Source organism: Pristiophorus japonicus, unplaced genomic scaffold (genome assembly GCF_044704955.1).
Source record: "Pristiophorus japonicus isolate sPriJap1 unplaced genomic scaffold, sPriJap1.hap1 HAP1_SCAFFOLD_313, whole genome shotgun sequence".
NCBI lineage: Eukaryota > Metazoa > Chordata > Chondrichthyes > Pristiophoridae > Pristiophorus > Pristiophorus japonicus.
The window spans coordinates 348,322-371,483 of record NW_027252922.1 but is presented as its reverse complement, the minus strand read 5'-3'; the positions used below and the strand labels follow the sequence as shown (position 1 = coordinate 371,483).

The window sequence follows — 23,162 nt, the reverse complement described above, 5'->3', positions numbered from 1 at the left end:
GTTCTTATGAGGAAATGTTGAGGAGGTTGGGGGCAATATATTAGCATGGATAGGGGATTGGCTAACTAACAGAAAACAGAGAGTCAGGATAAATGGTTCATTCTCGGTTTGGCAATCAGTAACTAGTCGGTTGCCGCAGGGATCAGTGCTGGGACCCCAGCTATTTACAATCTATATTAACGACTTGGAACAAGGAACCGAGTGTAACGTAGCCAAGTTTGCTGACGATATAAAGATGGGAGGAAAAGCAATGAGTGAGGAGGACACACAAAATCTGCAAAAGGACAGAAGCTTAGGGAATGGGCAAAAATTTGGGAGATGGAGTATAATATTGCAAAGTGTCAGGTCACGCACTTTGGCAGAAAAAAAATCAAAGAGCAAGTTGTTATTTAAATGCAGAAAAATTGCAACGTGCTGCAGTACAGTGGGACCTGGGGGGTACTTGTGCATGAAATACAAAAGGTTAGTATGCAGGTACAGCAAGTGATCAGGAAGGTCAATGGAATCTTGGACTTTATTGCAAAGGGGATGGAGTATAAAAGCAGGGAAGTCTAGCTACAGTTGTACAGAGTATTGGTGAGGCCACACCTGGAATACTGCGTGCACTTTTGGCTTCCATATTGAAGAAAGGATATACTTGATTTGGAGGCAGTTCAGAGAGGGTTCACAAGGTTGATTCCGGAGATGAGGGGATTGACTTATGAGGAAAGGTTGAGTAGGTTGGTCCTCTACTCATTGGAATGCAGAAGAATGAGAGGTGATCTTATCGAAACACATATACGATTATGAGGGGGCTTGACAAGGTGGATGCAGAGAGGATGTTTCCACTGATAGGAGAGACTAGAACTTGGGGGCATAATCTTGGAATAAGGGGGGCCGCCCATTTAAAACTGAGATGAGGAGAAATTTCTTCTCTGAGGGTTGTAAATCTGTGGAATTTGCTGCCTCAGAGAGCTGTGGAAGCTGGGACATTTGTATAAATTTAAGACAGAAATAGACAGTTTCTTAAACGATAAGGGGTTATGGGGATCGGGCGGGGAAGTGGACCTGAGTCCATGATCGGATCAAGAATAATCTTATTAAATGGCGGAGCAGGCTCGAGGAGCCATATGGCCTACTTCTGCTCCTATTTCTTATGTTAACCCGTGAGTGCAGAACTAAAACCAGACAGTCAGCATCTTCAGGGGAGGGGAGGGGAGGGGAACCAGTGAATGCAGAACTGAACCCAGCCAAAGTTAGCATCTTAAGGGGAGGAGAGGGGCGGCAGTTCAGAGAAGGTTCACGAGGTTGATTTCAGAGATGAGTGTGTGAACTTATGAGGAAATATTGAGGAGGTTGGGAGCAATATATTCGCATGGATAGACGATTGGTTAGCTAACAGAAAACAGAGAGTCGGGATAAATGGTTCGTTCTTGGGTTGGCAACTAGTAACTAGTGGGGTGCCGCAGGGATCAGTATTGGGACCCCAACTATTTACAATCTATACTAATGACTTGGAAGAAGGGACTGATTGTAACGGAGCGAAATTTGCTGATGATACAAAGATGAGAGGAAAAGCAATGTGTGAGGAGGACACACAAAATCTGCAAAACGACATAGACAGGCTAAGTGCGTGGGTGAAAATTTGGCAGCTGGAGTATAATGTGGAAAGTGTGAGGTCATGCACTTTGGCAGAAAAAAATGAAAGAGCAAGTTATTATTTAAATGGAGAAAGATTGCAAAGTGCCGCAGTACAGCAGGACCTGGGGGTACTTGTGCACGAATCACAAAAGGATAGTATGCCGAAACAGCAAGTGATCAGGAAGACCAATGGTATCTTGGCCTTTATTGCAAAGGGGATGGAGTATAAAAGCTGGGAAGTCTTGCTACAGCTATATAAGGTATTGGTGAGGCCACACCTAGAATGCTGCGTGCACAGTTTTGGTTTCCAATTTTACGAAAGGATATACTTGCTTTGGGGGCAGTTCAGAGAAGGTTCACAAGGTTGATTCCGGGGATGAGGGGGTTGACTTATGAGGAAAGGTTGTGTAGGTTGGGCCTCTACTCATTGGAATTCAGAAGAATGAGAGGTGACCTTATCGAAACATATAAGATTTATGAGGGGGCTTGATGAGGTGAATGCAGAGAGGATGTTTCTGCTGATGGGGGAGACTAGAACTAGAGGGCATAATCTTAGAATAAGGGGCCGCCCATTTAAAACTGTGACGAGGAGAAATTTCTTCTCTCAGAGGGTTGTAAATCTGTGGAAATTGCTGCCTCAGAGAGGTATTGAAGCCGGGCCATTGATTAAATTTAAGACAGAAATAGACAGTATCTTAACCGATAAGGGGTTATGGGGAGCGGGCGGGTAAATGGAGCTGAGTCCATGCTCGAATCAGCCATGATCTTATTGAATGGCAGAGTAGGCTCGTGGGGCCGTATGGCCTACTCCTGTTCCTATTTCTTATGTTCTTATGTTCTCTGCCCACTCCTCATAACCCCTTATCCGCTTATCGTTTAGAAACTGAGTAATTGGGAGGAGGGTCCAGTGACCCTGCTGGAAAATGCACGTGTGAGGCCTCAGGTGAGGACAGTGGAAAATCCTGTCGACACTCACTGTTGAGGTTCACACAGGGAGATTTGGCACATAGGTCACTACTGGAGAGAAACTGGTGAGTGTAGAACTGAACCCAGCCAGAGTCAGCACCTTCAGGGGAGGAGAGGGAGGGGAACCAGTGAGTGTAGAACTGAACCCAGCCAGAGTCAGCACCTTCAGGGGAGGAGAGGGAGGGGAACCAGTGAATGTAGAACTGAACCCAGCCAGAGTCAGCACCTTCAGGGGAGGAGAGGGAGGGGAACCAGTGAGTGTAGAACTGAACCCAGCCAGAGTCAGCACCTTCAGTGGAGGAGAGGGAGGGGAACCAGTGAGTGTAGAACTGAACCCAGCCAGAGTCAGCACCTTCAGGGGAGGAGAGGGAGGGGAACCAGTGAATGTAGAACTGAACACAGCCAGTATTGGTGGTGAAAACTAGGAGTGGAGGAGAAACAGTCTAGAAATGTGCGATGGTTTTGGATTTCAGCACAGCAGGAGGGACAATGTGTGGGACAGGGATTTACAGCTTTGGAAGAACAAGAGAGGAAAGAATGTTCCATGGAAACTCGGGGGCCAAGTTTCGACCGACCAGTAGAATGGTGCACCTCCGAGAGGTCCGCCGACTTTCTAGAAGGAAAAGCGCACCTAATACTTACCTCGGGATTCTCCACGATGATCAGGCCTGCTTTGGACTGGGTGCAGCGCAGCAGAAGTAGTGGGGGGCGGAGCTAAGCCCTTCGCCGAAAAAAGTGCTGGCAGCTGCGCGCATGCGCAGTGGAGTCTGTGCACATGTGCAGTAGTTCCTGGCCCTCCCAGCGCATCGTGGCTCTGGGTGACCCTATCCCTGGCCGAGTGGCCTGCCTGCCTCACCGTCCCTCGCCTCGCTGCTGCCCAACCTCGGGCCTCGCCTCACCGCCCCTCGCCGCTGCCTAAACTCGGGCCTCGCCTCACCATCCCTCTTCCCGCCGCTGCCCAACCTCGGGACTCGCCTCACCACCCCTCGCCGCTGCCCAATCTCGGGCCTCACCTCGCCACCACTGCTCTTACCTCAAGGCCTCCTCGCCGGCCCGCCTAAACACCTCATCCACGATGGGGCCGCCCGACCACCTCCTCGGCAGCGGGCCCCACCGGACCACCTCCTCGACGGCGGGGCACACCCGAGCTCTTCCCCTTGAAAATGTAATCAGGCAGGCAGGCAGGGCTGAGTGTGGGCCGTGTGCTGCTGGAGGGCTCCCGGTGCTCCCCAACGCATCGGTGCTGCAGTAGGTGAGGTAGGAACATTTAATTGTTTATTTATTGATATATTGATTTTTTTTATTTATTGATTTATTTATTAATTGATTTTTTGATGATTTATTATTGATGATGGTTCTTTATTTTTAAAAGTGAAATGTTTAATGCTTTGGAAAATCCTCTAACTTCACTTCCCCCTCCCCTTAACTCTGGCTACCTGCGCCTGATTGCTAAAGTGTCCGCAAGGTTTTTCTGAGCATATCAAAGTGGACATTGACTCAGGCCTAAGTTAGTTTGGAGTAACTTTTCGCTGTCTAAACTTACTTAAATGGCCAAAACAGGCGTAAGTGGCTGGTAACGCCCTCTTTTGGAGAAAAAAAACTGAACTAAAAAGAAACTGAACTGAAAAAAAAACAGAATTAACTGACTAAAACTGGAGCAAACTAAATGGGGAGAATTGCGATTTCTAGGATACTCAAAAAAAAACTAGTTGTTCCAAAAAAATAGGAGCAACTCCTGTCGAAACTTGGTCCCTAGATTGTCTATTCTGAATTTCTGTCTTGTACTGACAGTGATGAGTTTTATTATCTCCTTTTACAGAATATTGGAAGGGGAGATTTTCAGACAGGAAGCACAAACCAAACATCACGTCATGATCTGACGGAGTCAATCGATTCTTCAGGACCTGAATATCATTGGCCTTTGAAAGTGGAAGGAGAAATGTTTGCCTGTTCTGCCTGTGGGAAAAGATTTCAAATGTCAGTGTGACTGGAAAGGCTCCGAGACACACACACACCCGAGTGAGTGTTCCACTGCCTGTGGAAAGAGCTTTAACCAGTTACACAGCCTGAAAAAACATCGCACCATTCACCGCGCGGAGAAACTGTAAACGTGTTTTGTGCGTGGGCGAGGCTTCAACCCATCGTCCAACCATGGAGAGTCACAAGGACACCCGCACCATGGAGAAACCGTGGAAATGTGGTGACTGTGGGAAGGTATTCAGATCACCATCTGAGCTGGAAATTCATCGACGCAGTCACACTGGGGAGAGGCCGTTCACTTGCCCCGTGTGTGGGAAGGGATTCACTCAGTCATCCGACCTGCTGACACACCAGCGAGTTCACACTGGGGAGAGGCCGTTCACCTGCTCTGAGTGTGGGAAGGGATTCACTCAGTCATCCCACCTGCTGAGACATCAGCGAGTTCACACTGGGGAGAGGCCGTTCACCTGCTCTGAGTGTGGGAAGGGATTCACTCAGTCAGCCGACCTTGTAGTTCACCAGCGAGTTCACACCGGGGAGAGGCCATTCACCTGCTCCGTGTGTGGGCAGGGATTCACTCGGTCATCCAAACTTGTAGCTCACCAGCGAGTTCACACTGGGGAGAGGCCATTCACCTGCTCTGAGTGTGGGAAGGGATTCAGTCGGTCATCCCACCTGCTGAGACACCAGCGAGTTCACACTGGGGAGAGGCCGTTCACCTGCTCTGAGTGTGGGGAGGGATTCACTCAGTCATCCAACCTGCTGATACACCAGCGAGTTCACACTGGGGAGAGGCCGTTCACCTGCTCTGAGTGTGGAAAGGGAGTCACTCAGTCATCCCACCTTGTAGCTCACCAACGAGCTCACACTGGGGAGAGACCATTCACCTGCTCTGAATGTGGGAAGAGATTCACTACATCATCCACCCTGCTGAGACACCAGCGAGTTCACACTGGGGAGAGGCCATTCACCTGCTCTGAGTGTGGGAAGGGATTCACAGATTCATTCACCCTGCTGACACACCAACGAGTTCACACTGGGGAGAGGCCATTCACCTGCTCTGAGTGTGGGAAGGGATTCATTCATTCATCCCACCTGCTGAGACACCAGCGAGTTCACACTGGGGAGAGGCCGTTCACCTGCTCTGAGTGTGGGAAGAGATTCAGTCAGTCATCCAACCTGCTGATACACCAGCGTGTTCACACTGGGGAGAGGCCGTTCACCTGCTCTGAGTGTGGGAAGGGATTCACTTCTTCATCCGACCTGGTGAAACATCAGCGAGTTCACACTGGGGAGAGGCCGTTCATCTGCTCTGAGTGTGGGAAGGGATTCACACGTTCTTCCGACCTGCTGACACACCAGCGAGTTCACACTGGGGAGAGGCCATTCACCTGCTCTGAGTGTGGGAAGGGATTCACTCGGTCATCCGACCTGCTGACACACCAGCGAGTTCACACTGGGGAGAGGCCATTCACCTGCTCTGAGTGTGGGAAGGGATTCACTCGGTCATCCCACCTGCTGACACACCAGCGAATTCACAAGTGACTGCAGGAGTTGGAATCTGCTGTTATTGCTGCTGTTAATCACATCCCGACTGAACCATGTTCATTCTGACAGTTGGGGTTTGTTTCTGCTGATGTTAATAACCCTATAACTGGGCTGGACTTTAATATTCTGGATATATTGCTGATTGTGTTCTCGGGGCTGCAGTGTCCATTTAAGAAACGCTGTGTGTTATCTTTCCCCTTAATTCAGCGACTCTCAACAGAAAGTTAGTTTGCAATAAAATTATGAACTTTTACTTTAATCCTAAACTGATCTTTGGTACAAAATCTACAATAGTGTGTGAAAGTTTCCACTGAATAAAATCTCCAATTAGAAAGAGCTTGCTGACAATTCTTACTGACTTGCACATTACACACAGTGGCCCCTCCATTATCCACCAGAAAGAAGGGGAATGGGAATTGTTGGGAATCAATGTCCCCAAATGTTGCCCCTCCCGTCTGGTGTAGCAATCCCCTTGGCACGGGAATGGAGACAAGTCCAGAGCAAAGCTGTGCGCAGTACTCCAGGTGTGGTCTTGCCAATACCCTGTACAATTGTAGCAGGACTTCCCTACTTTCATACTCTATCCCCCTTGCAATAAAGGCCAGCATTCCATTTGCCTTTTGATTACTTGCTTTACCTGCATGCTAATCTTTTGAGTTTCATGTACAAGAACCCCACGATCCCTCTGCACTACAGCATTTTGTAATTGTCTCCATTTAAATAATAATTTGCTTTTTTATTTTTCCTACCAAAGGGGATAACCTGACATTTTACCATATTATAGTCCATCTGCCAGATTTTTGCCCGCTCATTGAGCCTATCTATATCCCTTTGTAGATTCTTTGCGTCCTCCTCGCAACAACCTATCTTTGTATCATCAGAAAATTTGGCTACGTTACACTCTGTCCCTTCATCCAAGTCATTAATATAAATTGTAAGTTGTTGAAGTCCCAGCACTGATCCCTGCGGCACCCCACTAGTTACAGTTTGCCAACCGAAAAATGACCCATTTATGCTGACTCTGTTTTCTGTTAGGTAGCCAATCCTCTATCCATTCTGATATATTGCCCCCAACCCCTTGAGCTCTTACCTTGTGCAGTAACCTTTTGTGTGACACCTTCTCGAATGTTTTCTGGAAATGCAAATATACAACATCAACTGGTTCTCCTTTATCCACTCTGCTCGTTACATCTTCAAACAACTCCAGCAAATTTGTCAAAACATGATTTCCCTTTCATAAAACCATGCTGACTGCCTGACTGCAGTATGATTTTCTAAATGTCCTGCTACTACTTCCTTAATGCTGGACTCCAGTATTTTCCCACTGAGATGGTAGGCTAACTGGTCTATGGTTTCCTGCTCTGTGCCTCCCTCCTTACTTGAATAGGGGTGTTACATTTGCAGTTTTCCAGTCCGCTGGGACCTCTCCAGAATTCAGGGAATTTTGGTAGATTACAACCAGTGCATCCACTATCTCTGCAGCCACTTCTTTTAAGACCCTAGGATGCATGATATCAGGTCCAGGGGACTTGTCCACCTTTAGTCCCATTTGTTTGCTGAGTACTTTATCTCTAGTGATAGTGACTGTTTTAAGTCCCCCCTCACCCCACCCTCACCACCGCAATAGCTCCTTGATTATCAACTGTTGGGATGTTTTTAGTGTCTTCTACCGTGAAGAACAATACAAAATATTTGTTCAAAATCTGTGCCATTTCCGTGTTTCCCGTTATTAATTCTCCAGTCTCATCCTCCAAGGGACCAACATTTACTTTAGCCGCTTGTTTCCATTTTATATACCTGTAGAAGCTCTTGCTGTCTGTTTTTATATTTCTTGCTAGTTTGCTCTCATATGCTATCTTCTCTGTCTTTATCATTTTTTTAGTCATCCTTTACTGGTTTCTAAAAATTTCCCAATCTTCTGGCCTTCCACTGTGCTTCGCAATATTATATCAGACAGGAGGGGATTGGTGACATGGAATCATAGCAGTTTACAACACAGAACGAGGCCATTCGGCCCATCATGTCTGTGCGGCCGAAAAAGAGCTCTCCAGCCTGATCCCATTTTCCTGCTCTTGGTCCGTAGCCCTGCAGGTTAATGCACTTCCAGTGCATATCCAAGTACATTTGTAAATGCGATGAGGGTTTCTGCCTCTGCTGCTCTTTCGGGCAGTAAGTTCCAGACTCCCACCTCCCTCTGGAGGTTATGCTAGAACTGTGTAAAACACTAGTTAGGACACAGCTGGAGTACTCACACAGTTTTGGTCATTACATCACCCTATTGGGCCAGTCCGGGCTCACCCTATTGGGCCAGCACAGAAGGCCCAGTATCCAGCAGAGAAAATGAGCAGCTCATTGATTCTATTCTCATCTGCGCACAGTGGGTGCAGAACTGAACCCAACCTTATAAACTGGAAATGTATCGTCGCAGTCACACCTGCTCTGTATGTGGGAAGGGATTCACTCGGTCATCCCACCTGCTGAGATACCAACGAGTTCACAAGTGACTGCAGGAGTTGGATTCTACTGTAATTGCTGTTAATCACATCCTGACTGAATCGTGTTCATTCTGTCAGTTGGGGTTTGTTTCTGCTGATGTTAATAAGCCCTATAACTAGGCTGGAGTTTAATAGTTTGATATTTCAAATAACAAAGTGTGTCAATATTTGATGTCTCCACTATAAGAGGAGACTGATTTATGTTCTGTTACCAACTGCACCATTTTGGGTCTTTTTCTCCTTTTTAACTCTAGATTATTTCAGTTCTCATATCTTCGGTTACTCTCTGGGACAAGTTCCAGTTCCCCATACCTTCCAGAGTGCCTCTCCTAGCCTTGGTATCCAGGGAAGGTGTTGGTAACACGCCCAGGATCACGAAACATAAAACCCAGTCTGTTAATCACCTTCAGATACTGGACTTAGTGTGTGCCCCACAGCGTCTCTCTCACCTTCGCTGTGTGATTGGAGCATAACGCCTGCAAACCTGGTTTCAATTTGTATTTGAATCCACTCAGCAAATGTATTTTTAAAAATATGTATGTATAAACTGATCACATCAAATAATTGCCGATGGTTTAGAGTCAACAAGATGAATAAGTAAACACATCACAGCCCAATAAACCAGCTCTATATTCACAGGAGAAAGTCTGTTATCTAATTACTCAAATGTCAGTTGATGAGATGAGCGACTGAATCACTTTCCATGTACAACACCATCCATTCCCACTGTCCCCACATTTAGTGTTGAGTCAGGTGGGTACACGAGTCTCACAGGCTGAACGATTGGTTGAAGGTGCATCCACACACACAACATGTGTCCTGTTTCTCCCCGCTGTGATTGGTGTTTTTACAAAGGCTGATGATAAGGTGATCCTGATCAATCTGGGAATCTGTCAAATCTTGAGGCGATGTTTGGATTGAGTTTCCCAGCTGCAAATCCTCCCTGCAAATAAATGGTGGTGACAAACGTTGTTACTTTAAGTACAGGATAGAAATTCAGAACAGACAATTCTAGATTCTACAGAACATTCTGTCCCCTCCTGTCCCTCCTTATTCTAGACACTCCCCCTCCATCTTCACTGTCTAAAAATCAACATTCCTTTCAGCATCTGAGATTTTTTATCTCCAGAAAGTGCTGAATCTGGCTGTGTGCAATTCCACAGACATTATTTAACCTCTAGTGCCTCACCGTCAGTCGACTCTGAGTGCCAGCAGGATTTCCACTGTGGTAGGCATCACAGCCTCAAATCCTGTCCTCAAATAATGCAGAAGATAGAGGTACGCGGAGTCAGAGGAAATGTATTAGCATGGATAGAGAATTGGCTGACGAACAGAAAGCAGAGAGTCGGGATAAATGGGTCCTTTTCGGGTTGAAAATCAGTGGTTAGTGGTGTGCCACAGGGATCGGTGCTGGGACCACAACTGTTTACAATATACATAGATGACCTGGAAGAGGGGACAGAGTGTAGTGTAACAAAATTTGCAGATGACACTAAGATTAGTGGGAAAGCGGGTTGTGTAGAGGGCACAGAGAGGCTGCAAAGAGATTGAGATAGGTTAAGTGAATGGGCTAAGGTTTGGCAGATGGAATACAATGTCGGAAAGTATGAGGTCATCCACCTTGGGAAAAAAAAACAGTAAAAGGGAATATTATTTGAATGGGGAGAAATTACAACATGCTGAGGTGCAGAGGGACCTGGGGGTCCTTGTGCATGAATCCCAAAAAGTTAGTTTGCAGGTGCAGCAGGTAATCAGGAAGGCGAATGGAATGTTGGCCTTCATTGCGAGAGGGATGGAGTACAAAAGCAGGGAGGTCCTACTGCAACTGTATAGGGTATTGGTAAGGCCGCACCTGGAGTACTGCGTGCAGTTTTGGTCACTTTACTTAAGGAAGGATGTACTAGCTTTGGAGGGGGTACAGAGACGATTCACTCGGCTGATTCCGGAGATGAGGGGGTTACCTTATGATGATAGATTGAGTAGACTGGGTCTTTACTCATTGGAGTTCAAAAGGATGAGCGGTGATCTTATAGAAACATTTAAAATAATGAAAGGGATAGACAAGATAGAGGCGGAGAGGTTGTTTCCACTGGTAGGGGAGACTAGAACTCGGGGGCACAGCCTCAAAATACGGGGGAGACAGTTTAAAACCAAGTTGAGAAGGAATTTCTTCTCCCAGAGGGTTGTGAATCTGTGGAATTCTCTGCCCAAGGAAGCAGTTGAGGCTAGCTCATTGAATGTATTCAAGTCACAGATAGATAGATTTTTAACCAATAAGGGAATTAAGGGTTACGGGGAGCGGGCGGGTAAGTGGAGCTGAGTCCACGGCCAGATCAGCCATGATCTTATTGAATGGCGGAGGAGGCTCGAGGGGCTAGATGGCCTACTCCTGTTCCTAATTCTTATGTTCTTATGTCTTATGTTCTTATCCACACACTTCCCAGTTGAGGTCACTGGATCGGTATGAAGAGCAGGGACACTGGCTGATTTTTACTCATATTTAGCCCAGAGGTACTGAGGACAATTATAACCCTTGAACTGCTGCCTTGGCTGAGATCAACTAACAGCCCAGATCAAGGAACGAACTTGGGAACTTCCCAGTCAGTACTGCAGAGTGTTCTAAAATTTGGGGGGTTGAGGGAGGGTAAGAACAGAATATTTTGAAACAAATTTTACTCCACCTTTAACCGAAACCTTCGTCACTGGAACATCAAAAACAGTGAGACATTTTAGAAAGGCTCAAGTCACTGAAATAGACAGCTTTACAATCACTGCACAGTATAGAAGGGAGCGACTGTTAATGGGAGCTCTGTTAGTGAAGTCCTCCGACACCCCAAGATAAACTGGACTGTCCCTTTAACTATAAATAGGCAGAGAAAGGGGAGTCGCTGCCCCTTAAAATATCTGCCCCATTCCCCCAGGCAGTGGGAGGAGGAACAGCGCGCAGTCTCTTTCGATCCTGACCCAGCAAGCGCCGCCGGATAGGCTGCCGCAGGGTCCAAAAGTCCACAGCAATTTCACCATCGGGTGCAGCAGAAAACAGAAAAGCGCACACACAGAGCCTTTGATATATATATATGTAGATATATGTTTGTGTGTGTGTGTAAACAAAACACATCATTCTTCAAGTTTGCTAGTCAATACCACAGATAAATTATTATCTTCAGCAATTATTTTCCAGCATTTTATTTCCATTTTCTTCACAATGTAATTGCAGAGTGTTTAATACCTTTACCATTTACTGATAACCCATTGTCTTGTGTGCTCTTGTTTAGAAAGTGATGTCACACTGACCATTCTGTTGCCAAGGTGACCATGTCTGTCTGCAGTATTCAGTGGGAAAGGGGATTAAATCACACTGAGGATAATGAGCAGCTCCCCACCAGTCTCTGAGCTTTATTGTCCAGTGATCACCTCACCATCACAAACAAGCTCCTGAGATTTACCCCCGTGTGTGATAATTGGTGCCAGTTATGGCAACAGTGAAACTGTACCTATACCTGCCGTGAGGTTAATAAATATCTAATTCTCTCACTGGTTATGTCCTTCGTTTGGAAAGGAATGAAACACTTGCAACTATCCAGCGAAATTTGCTCTGTTTCTGTCTCCAGTCTTCTGTTTTCTGACTGTTACTTTCACTGTTTCCTCCCCAACCACTTCCAATATTTGTGGATGTTGTTTAGTGCTGCAATAACTAAGACATGGTCGAGGTTCAATAAACTGAGACAGGGTCTAGTGTAATATAAACAGAGATAGGTCCTGGTGTAATATAAACAGAGACAGGGTATAGTGCATTAATAACTGAAACAAGACCTTGTTTTACACTAGAAACAAGTCTTTAAGAATCTAAAGTTTTTTTGCAATAATAACTGAAAGAGGTGATAGTGTCACACTAACAGAAGCCGGGTCTACTTTAACAATATCAGAAACATACTCCATTGAATGCAACAGAGACAAGATCTATAGTTATAATAATAGAGGTGTGCACTAGAACTGGAATAACAGGGACAGGTTATTTTCCAATCATAGCAGAGGCCGGGTCTAGTGTAACAATTCCAGAGACAGGGGCCCATACAATAAGAGTGGAGACAGGGTCCAGAGTAATAACAGCAAATGCATGGCCCACTGTGAGAGTAACAAAGACAGTGTTTGATCCAATAATAACAGAGGCAGACTCAAGTGTTATACTGAACACAATGCTGGATCTAGTGTGATGGTCACACAGCCAGTATCTAGTGCAACAAAACAAAGATTGGGTCTCATCTAATAGTGTGTGCAAGTCAAGGCCTATTGCTATAATCTTATTCACCCCATCACCCCTGTGCTCACTGACCTACATTGGCTCCCAGTTAAGCAACGCCTCAATTTAAAAATGCTCATCCTTGGTTTCAAAACTCTCCATGGCCTCGCCCCTCCCTATCTCTGTAATCTCCTCCAGTCCCACAACCCTCCGAGTTCCTTGCGCTCCTCCAAATCTGTCCTCTTGAGCATCCCCGATTTTAATCGCTCCACTATTGGTGGCTGTGCCTTCAGCTGCCGAGGCTCCAAGTTTTGGAATTCCCCGAAACCTCCACCTCCTCTTTCAAGGTTCTTTTTAAAATATACCTCTTCGATCAACCTTTTGCGAATCTGTCCTGATATCGTTCACTGTGGCTCTGTGTCAAAAATGTTTCTTTTATTGATATCGATCTTGTTAAGCACCGTGAGAAGTTTCACTGAGTTAAAGGCGCTGTATTAATGTAAGTTCTGGTTGTTTTATTGTTGTAGCAAATGCTTTGCCGAATGTCTAATAACAGAGTTAGGGCCCACTACAGTATGAATGGGTGGGGTTAGTGTAATAACACAGGCATGGTCTAGTGTAATGGGAACAGGGAACAGACCATGTCAGCCTTGGCTCAGTGGTAACACTCTCGGCCCTGAGTCAGGGGGTCGGGGTTCAATTCCCAATCCAGAGACCTGAGCACATAATCTAGGCTGAGACTCCAGGTGCAGTACAGAGGGAGTGCTGCACATCAGAGGTACTGTCTTTCAGATGAGACATCAAACCGATGTCACCCGAGTCCATAAGTTGGACATAAAAGATCCCATGGCCACGATTCTGAGGAAGAACAGGTGGAGTTCTCCACGGTGTCCTGCACAATGTGTATCCCCCAACTAACATCACTGAGAATGGATTATCTTGTTATCATTACATTGCTGTTTGTGGGATCTGGCTGTGCACAAATTGGCTGCTGCATTTCCTCCATTACAACTCCTCTCCGTCCACCTTCACCCCAACTCTCCAACCCCTCCTTCACCCCTCACCCTAACTTCTCTTCAATCCCTACTCTCCAACCCCTCCTCATCTTCCATTCACTTCAATTGAAAAGAAATAGACAGGTTGTACCAGTGAGGATTTCAAATATATTTACAACAGATTCTAGATATTCTTAGGGTCCCGATCTTTCTGTCACTCGAGGAGTTAGATAACAGACTTTCTCCTGTGAATACAGAGCTGGTTTATTGGGCCTTGGTGTGGCTACATGTTCATCTTGTTGATTCTAAACCGTTGCCAATTATTTGATGTGATCTGTGTACTTGTATGTATTTTTTTTAAATACACGGTGTGGATTTAAATTTAAATTGAACCCAGGTTTGCAGGCGTGATGCTCCAATCACACATCGAAGGTGAGAGAGATGCTGTGGGGCACACACTAAGTCCTGTAACTGAAAGTGATTAATAGACTGGGTTTTGTGTTTAGTGATCCCGGGCATGTTACCGATACCTTCCCTGGATACCAAGGCTAGGAGAGGCACTCTGGAAGGTATGGGGAGCTGGGATTTGTCCCTGAGTAACCGAAGGTATGAGAACTGAACTAATCTAGAGTCAGAAAGGAGAAAAGGCTCAAAATGGTGGTATAGTATGAGGCCGTCACTCGTATTGAGGATGTCCTGCTTCCACACCAAAAAGGGATGAGTTCACAGGTGTTTCAATGAGGGACCTGACATTCGAGGTCCCAAACTACATACTGAAGGGTGGAAGATGCCTGTGCATGGATTCTTTTAATGTGGGGTGGCTGTTGCACACCAGCCACCACGCGAGCTTGACAGAGCTAGATCTTGATCCAGTGGCAAGAGTTAACCAAGATGACTGGAGAACAAGTCCTGCTGCATGGACCTAGTGTGCACGCATGCTCCTACTATCCACATATCGCAGTGTGGGCTGGCCCATGCTGCCCCTGGGCCCTCGCCTCTCCTGGACCCCAAAACCTCGCTCCTGGGCCCCGATCTCTCACTGCACCTGCGCTCCGAACAGAAAGAGGACATCAATTAGCCTCCTCTTATCTTGGAGACATCAAATATCAACACTGTTAATTGAAGTATCAAAATACTAAACTCCAGCCTAGTTGAAGGGATATTAACATCAGCAGAAACAAACGGCAGCTAACAGAATGAACACAGTTCATTAGGATGTGAATAACAGCAGCAACAACAGCGGAATCCAAACCCTGCAATCACTTGTGAACTCGCTGGTGTCTTAGCAGGTTGGATGACCGAGCGAATCCCTTCCCACACACTGAGCAGATGAACAACCTCTCCCCAGTGTGAACTCGCTGGTGTGTCAGCAGGTTGGATGACTGAGTGAATCCCTTCCCACACACTGAGCAGATGAACAACCTCTCCCCAGTGTGAACTCGCTGGTGTGTCAGCAGGGCGGATGACCGAGTGAATCCATTCCCACACACGGGGCAGGTGAATGGCCTCTCCCTGGTGTGACTGTGTCGATGAGTTTCCAGCTCAGATGGGTAATTGAATCCCTTCCCACAGTCTCCACATTTCCACGGTTTCTCCATGGTGCGGGTGTCCTTGTGTCTATGGAGGTTGGACGATCAGTTGAAGCCTCGACCACACACAGAGCACGTGTACAGTTTCTGCCCACTGTGAATGGTGCGGTGTTTTTCAGGCTGTGTAACTGATTAAAGCTCTTTACACAGTCATTGCACTGGAACACTGTCACTCGGGCGTGTGTGTGTCTCGGTGCTTTTCCAGTCACACTGATGTTGGAAATCTATTCCCACAGACAGAACAGATAAACATTTCTCCTACTTTGAAAGGCCGCAGATAGTCAGGTCCTGATGAATCGCGTGATTCTGTCAGATCTTGACGTGATGTTTGGTTCACGTTTCCCGTCTGTAAATCCTGCCCTTCTAATACCCTGTAAAAGGAGTTTACAAAGGTCAGCACAGGATAGAAATTGACAGGCAATCCTAGTTTCTATGGAATATTCTTTCCTCTCTTGTTCCCCAAAGCTGTAAATCCCTGTCCCACTCACTCTCCCTCCCTGCTCGTGCTGAAATCCAAACCCAATCGTAACATCTCCATCATTTCATTCCTCCATCCCCAGTTTTCTCCCTCCCTTTGCTCAGGTTGGGTTCAGTTCTACACCCGCTGCATGCAAAGTGAGAATAAAATCAATGAGGCAATGATTTTCTCTCCTGGTCACTGGGACCCTGAAGCCCCGCCCACCCTCTGCTCCTGTACGAAGATGGCCGCGCATGCACTGTAGCCTGGGTCTGTCTCCGGGGAGAAAGTCACTAGCAAGATGGCCACGCAGGAGCCCTGATCCCTCCCTGTCCAACATGGCGGCCAGTTACCTGGAGCGACGGAGCCGATCACTACGTTGCAAACTCGGGACCAATGTGCTCTTATTCGGGACCTATGGGCTTTTATTCAGGACCTGAGGCCTTTACCGAGAGTTTATGAAGCTGCTCAGCCCACCCAGGGGTCCAATTACTCCCCTGCACCCACAAGCTCCTACCACCTCGGGGAACCGTCTCTTCCGCCCGAGACCATCTCCACCACTGGCACTGCACATGCTCAGAGTACAGTCCAGTCCTGCGCCTGAGCACTGGGCTCCCGTTGTCATTGATAGGGCACTTTCTGCCGTGCGGGGGACTCTAGGTAACGATTCCGCCATTGAAAACCCCAATTGCTGAGCCAGTTTGGGGAGGGCCAATCAGCCCAAGCATTAAACCACCTCATGGGCAAGGGCCACATAGTTCTGAGCATTCCTCCACCCCAGGGTCCCGTAGACCCGAGAATTAAACCACCCCTGCCATACAGATATAGAATTTACAGCATAGAAACAGGTCATTCAGCGCAACTGGTCTGTGCCAGTATTTATACTCCATACGAACCTCTTCTCACTCTAATGATCTTATCCCATCCTGTCCCCATATCCCTCTATTCCCTTCTCCCTCATGGATACATCAAGCCTCCCCTTAAATGCTATCTGCTTCAACCACTCCTTGTGGCAACAAGTTCCACATTCTCACCATCCTCTGATAAATAAATTCCTCCCAATTCTTTATTTGATCTGTCAGTGACTATCTTTGTTTCTATCTCCTTGTTCTGACTCAGCCATAAGTGGAAACAGTTTATCCACATCAACCCTATCAAACTCCTTCATATCTTTCTGGTCTTTTCTTAGTCTCCCCTTTTCCAGAGAAAAGAGTTCAATCCCCAGCCCGCTCAATCTTCCCTGAGAGTTGCATCCTCTCAATTCTGGTAACATTCTTGTAAATCTTTTCAACATTTTCTCCAGTGCGTCAATATCCTTTTATAGTGTGAAGCCCAGAACTACTCACAGTGCTCTAACTGTGTCTAACCAACGTTCAATATAGAGTAAATGTTACCTCTCTGCTTTTGTATTTGTATTCTGTTCTAGAAATGAGTCCCAGTATTTTCTTTGCACTGTTTATGGCCTGTCCAAATTGTGTTGCTAATTTTTTGTGTCTTTTTTCCCCCCAAGTCTTTTTATACCTCTCGTTCATTTAATTTCTTCCTTCTAAGGAATAAGTGGTCTCCTTATTCCTTCTACCAAAATGAACCAGCTCACATTTCACAATGTTGAATTGCATTCCCCATTCCTCTGTCCACTTTGCAAGCCTGTTTATGTCTTCCTGTATTTTGATGCATTCCCAACACTATTAGTAATACTATCCAATTTGGTGTCATCTTCAAATTCTGACACCATACTCGAAGTTCTGAGTCTAAACCATGGTAAACATCACTGGGCCCAGCAGCACAGATCCCTGTGGGACACCACTTCTCACTTTCCACCAGTCTGAGAAACATCCTTAAACTTCTATACTCTTATTTCTGTTTTGTAGCAATCTTTCCATCCATTCTGCTACGTGAATATGTACTATATATACTATCGGACTGCTTGACCAACATCCAGCACTGGATGGGTAGAAATTTCCTCCAATTAAATATCGGGAAGACTGAAGCCATTGTCTTTGGTTCATGCCACAACCTCCGGTCCCTTTCCACTGATTCGATCCATCGTGCTGGCAACTGTCTGAGGCTGACCAAGTCTGTTCACAAATTGTGCTTCTCTTCTCATATCCGTTCTATCACGAATACCGCCCTTCATAATATCACCCGTCTCTGCCCTAACTCAACTTATCTGCTGCCGAAAACCTCATCCATCACCTCTAGACTTGACTATTCCGATGCACTCCTGGCTGGCCTACCTAGTTCTACCCTCTATAAAGTTGAGGCCATTCAAAATTCGATTTCCCGTGGTCCTAACTCTCACCAAGTCCCGTTCTCCCATCACTCCTGTGCTTTCTGACCTACATTGGCTCTCAGTTAAGCAACACATCAATTTCAAACTTCTCATCCTTGTTTTCAAATCCCTCCATGGGCTTGCTCCTCCAAAGCTTTGGAATCTTCTCCTGCCCTATAATCCCCCAGATTTCAATACTCCACCTCTTCTGGCCTTTTGACCATCACTGATTTTAATTGCTCCACCATTGACGATCGCGCCTTCAGCTGCCTCAGTCCTAAGCTCTGGAATTACCTACTTAAATCGTTTCACCTCTCCATTTAACTTCATTTTTCACCTTTTAAGTGTTCTTTAAAACCTACCTAACATGAAGGCACAGCAAGCAATTAGAAAAGCAAATGATATGTTGGCCTTTAATACAAGAGGATTTGAGTACAAGAGTAAAGCCATCCGAATGCAATTATATAGGGCCCTGGGTAAGACCGCACCTGGAGTATTGTGTACAATTTTGGTCTCCTTACCTAAGGAAGGATACACTTGCCATAGAGGGAATATAATGAAGCATAGAAACATAGAAACTAGGAATGCACCACCATTCAATAAGATCATGGCTGATCATTCACCTCAGTACCCCTTTCCTGCTTTCTCTCCAAATCCCTTGATCCCTTTAGCCATCAGGGCCATATCTAACTTCCTCTTGAATATATCTAATGAACTGGCATCAACAACTCTCTGCAGTAGAGAATTCCAGAGGTTAACACTCTCTGAGTGAAGAAGTTTCTCATCATCTCGTTCCTAAATGGCGTACCCCTTATCCTTAGACTGTGTCCCCTGGTTCTGGACTTCCCAACATCGGAAACATTCTTCCTGCATCAAACCTGTCCAGTCCCGTCAGAATTCTATATGTTTCTGTGCGATCCCCTCTCATTCTTCTAAACTCCAGTGAATGCAGGCCCAGTCTATCCAGTCTCTCCTCATATGTCATCCCAGGAATCAGTTTGGTGAACCTTCGCTGCACTCCCTCAACAGCAAGAACGTCCTTGCTCAGATTAGAAGAACAAAAAACTGAACACAATATTCCAGGTGAGGCATCACCAAAGCCCTGTACAACTGCATTAAGACCTCCCTGCTCCTATACTCAAATCCCCTAGCCATGAAGGCCAATATGTCATTTGCCTTCGTCTCCACCTGCTGTGGCAATTTTCAATGACTAATGTACCATGACACCCAGGTCTCGTTGTACCTCCCCTTTTCCTAATCTGCAGCCATTCAGATAATATTCTGCCTTCATGTTTTTGCCACCAAAGTGGATAACCTCACATTTATCCACATTATACTGCATCTGCCATGCATTTGCCCACTCACCTAACCTGTCCAAGTTACCCTGCAGCCTCAAAGCATCCTCCTCACAGCTCACATCGCCACCCAGCTTAGTGTCGTCTGCAAACTTGGAGATATTACACTCAATTCCTTCATCTAAATCATTGATGTATATTGTGAATAGCTGGGGTCCCAGCACTGAGCCCTGTGGCACCCCACTAGTCATTGCCTGCCATTCTGAGAAGGACCCGTTTATCCCTACTCTCTGCTTCCTGTCTGTCAACCAGTTCTCGATCCACGTCAATACATTACCCCCAATACCATGTGCTTTAATTTTGCACACTAATCTCTTGTGTGGGACCTTATCAAAAAGCCTTTTGAAAGTCCAAATACACCACATCCACTGGTTCTCCCTTGTCCACTTTAGTAGTTACATCCTCAAAAAATTCTAGAAGATTTGTCAAGCATGATTTCCCTTTCATAAATCCATGTTGACCTGGACCAATCCTGTCAATGCTTTCCAAATGCACTGCTATTTCATCTTTGATAATTGATTCCAACATTTTCCCCACTACTGATGTCAGGCTAACCGCTGTATAATTCCCCGTTTTCTCTCTCCCTCCTTTTTTAAAAAGTAGTCTTACATTAGCTATCCTCCAGTCCATAGGAACTGATCCAGAGTCGATAGACTGTTGGAAAATGATCACCAATGCATCCACTATTTCTAGGGGCACTTCCTTAAGTACTCTGGGAGGCAGACTATCAGGCTCTGGGGATTGATCAGCCTTCAATCCCATCAATTTCCCTAACACAATTTCCTGACTAATAAGGATTTCCTTTAGTTCTTCCTTCTCACTAGACCCTCGGTTTCCTAGTGTTTCTAGAAGGTTATATGCTTATATGTGTCTTCTTTCATGAAACAGAACCAAAATATTTGTTCAATTGGTCTGCCATTTCCTTGTTCCCCATTATAAATTTACCTGAAGGCTCGCCAGACTGATTCCTGGGATAGGGGGATTTACCAATGAGGAGAGATCGAGTCCACTTGGCCTATATTCTTACAGGGCTTGATCGGGTAGATGCAGCGAGGATGTTTCCTTTGGCAAAACCCATTGTTTTGTCTATTCGTGGGCGGTTCTGCTATCGACATGGAATGATCCCACTTCCACACTGTCTGTAGAATCATGGGAATGAATTGCCGTGATCGTAGTACTTTGCTTATAATTATTTCTGTGCTGCCCCATTGTTTAATATTTGCCAGAACTCACATTGCAATCCAGTTACAGTTCCATGTTGTGAGTGTGTGGGTGTGTCTGGTACGGTGGGTGTGACAGTCACTGTGTGTGTGAGTGGCACTGATGTACAGTTCCAGTATCTGACACACGAATCGGAATGTTCAACTACTTACAATCATGGAATCCTACAGCACAAATGACCCATCGTGTCTGTGCAGCTCTTTGAAAGAGTTTTCCAATTAGTCCCACTCCTCTTTCCCCATAGTCCTGCATTTATTTCCTTTTCAAGTGTATTTCCAATTCCCTTTTTAAAATTATTATGGAATCTGCTTCCTCCACGCTGTCATTCAGTGCATTCCTGATCATCACAAGTCATTGTGGAACATCATCATCATAGGCAGTCCCTCGGAATCGAGAAGACTTGCTTCCACTCTTAGAATGAGTCCTTAGGTGGCTGAACAGTCCAATACGAGAACCACAGTCCCTGTCACAGGTGGGCCAGACAGTGGTTGAGGGTAATAGAGGGTGGGACTGGTTTGCCGCACGTTCTTTCCACTGCCTGCGCTTGTCTTCTGCATGCAATCGGCAATGAGACTCGAGGCACTCCGCGCTCTCCCGGATGCACTTCCTCCACTTAGGGCGGTCTTTGGCCAGGGACTCCCAGATGTCAGTGGGGATGTTGCACTTTATCAGGGAGGCTTTGAGGGTGTCCTTGTAACGTTTCCACTGCCCACCTTTGGCTCGTTTGCCATGAAGGAGTTCTGAGTAGAGCGCTTGCTTTCAGAGTCTTGTGTCTGGCATGCGGACAAAGTGGCCTGCCAAGCGGAGCTGATCAAGTGTGGTCAGTGCTTCAATGCTGGGGATTGCCTGGACGAAGACACTGATGATGGTGGATTTGCAGGATCTTGCGGAGGCATCGTTGGTGGTATTTCTCCAGCAACTTGACGTGTCGACTGTACATGGTCCATGTCTCTGAGCCAACAGAGACCCAACAGAGGGACCTTGGAGTACATGTCCACGGATCCCCGAAGGTAGCAGGACAGGTAGATAAGATTGTTAAGAAGGCATACGGAATACTTGCCTTCATTCACTGAGGCATTGAATACAAGAACAGGGAGATTATGTTTGAACTGTATAAAACACGAGTTAGGCTGCAGCTGGAGTACTGGGTACAGTTCTGGTCACCACATTACAGGAAAGATGTGATTGCACTAGAGAGGGTGCAGAGGAGATTTACGAGGATGTTGCCTGGATTGGAGAATTTTAACTATGACAAAAGATTCGATAGGCTGGGGGTTGTTTAATTTGGAACAGAGGAGGCTGAGGGGAGACCATATTGAGGTGTAGCGATAGAGTGGATAGGAAGGGCCTATTTCCCTTAGCGGGGTCAACAACCAGGGGGCATAGATTTAAAGCAATTCATAGCAGGTTTAGAGAGGATTTGAGGGGAAAATGTTTCACCCAGAAGGTGGTGGGGATCTGGAACTCACTGACTGAAATGGTGGTAGAGGCAGAAAACCTCACCACATTTAAAAGTACTTGAATATGTACTTAGAGGCGTAACATTTAAACCTACGTACCAAGAGCTGGAGCGTAGGAGTAGGCTGGATAGCGCACTGTCGGCCGGCACAGACACAATGGGCTGAATGGCCTCCTGTCGTGCTGTACATTTCTATGATTCTATGATTCATTTAAAACCAATCCCCATACTCCTTCAAGATTTGTGTATGTGACCCCCAGGTCTCTGTTCCTGCACCCTATTTAAAATTGTACCATTTAGTTTATATTGCCTCTCCTCATTCTTTCTTCCAAAATGCATCACTTCACACGTCTCTGTTTTAAATTTTATCCGCCCTGTATCTGCTCATTTCACCAGCCTGTCGATGGCCTCCTGAAGTCTTTTACTAACCTCCTCATTGTTTGTGTTTTATTTATTTCAGGAGGAAGCTCGTCGGAAGAGTAGGTAGGACATGTTCTTTACTGAAACTCTGCAGTTTGGTAAAGTGTTTATGGTCAATTTATAACATCGACTGTGTAATATTTACAGGATTAGTGAGGACTATCTCAAGCTGTCAGTAGCAGATGGCCCTTTACAATACACAATGTGGAGAGACATGATAGACGACATTAACCCCAGTAAATCTCTTATATTCCTTTTTTTGATTTATATCATAGGTGGTCCATTGAACAAGGATGACTTGCTTCCACGAGTTCACAGGTATTTCAATAAAGGACCCGATGTTCCAGTCCTGAACTCCAATTGAGTGAGTGGAAGATGCCTGTGCCTGGATTTTTTTTTAACATGTGGTGACCGTTGAACATCAGCCACCACACAGGCTTGACAGAGCCAGGCCTTTATCCAGAGGCAAGGGTTAACCAGGACGACTGGAGACCTGCTCTGCTGCACGGACCTAGTGCACGCACATATCGCAGTGTGGGCTGACC

General features: G+C 46.1%; 1 protein-coding gene and 1 long non-coding RNA gene across 8 annotated transcripts in view; one reads left to right on the top strand and one right to left on the bottom strand.

Annotated features, from left to right (window-relative positions):
• LOC139249438 (zinc finger protein 271-like) overlaps positions 1-23,162 on the top strand; it is a 210,979-nt gene that overhangs the window by 128,815 nt on the left and 59,002 nt on the right. For 5 of the 7 annotated variants that reach the window (XM_070872393.1, XM_070872390.1, XM_070872391.1 and 2 more), the window contains one exon: positions 4,406-6,450. In XM_070872393.1, coding sequence (XP_070728494.1) covers positions 4,738-6,111 — 1,374 coding nt within the window. In that variant the 5' untranslated portion in view covers positions 4,406-4,737 and the 3' untranslated portion in view covers positions 6,112-6,450. Of the gene's footprint in view, positions 1-3,679; positions 3,844-4,405; positions 6,451-23,162 lie in introns of those variants that run through there. The other 2 variants (XM_070872394.1, XM_070872398.1) reach the window with 2 other exon arrangements.
• LOC139249450 (uncharacterized) lies at positions 9,222-15,160 on the bottom strand. The gene is made up of 2 exons (XR_011591172.1): positions 15,108-15,160; positions 9,222-9,552 (listed from the first exon to the last, which is right to left on the bottom strand). It is a non-coding gene; the product is annotated as an uncharacterized lncRNA (long non-coding RNA).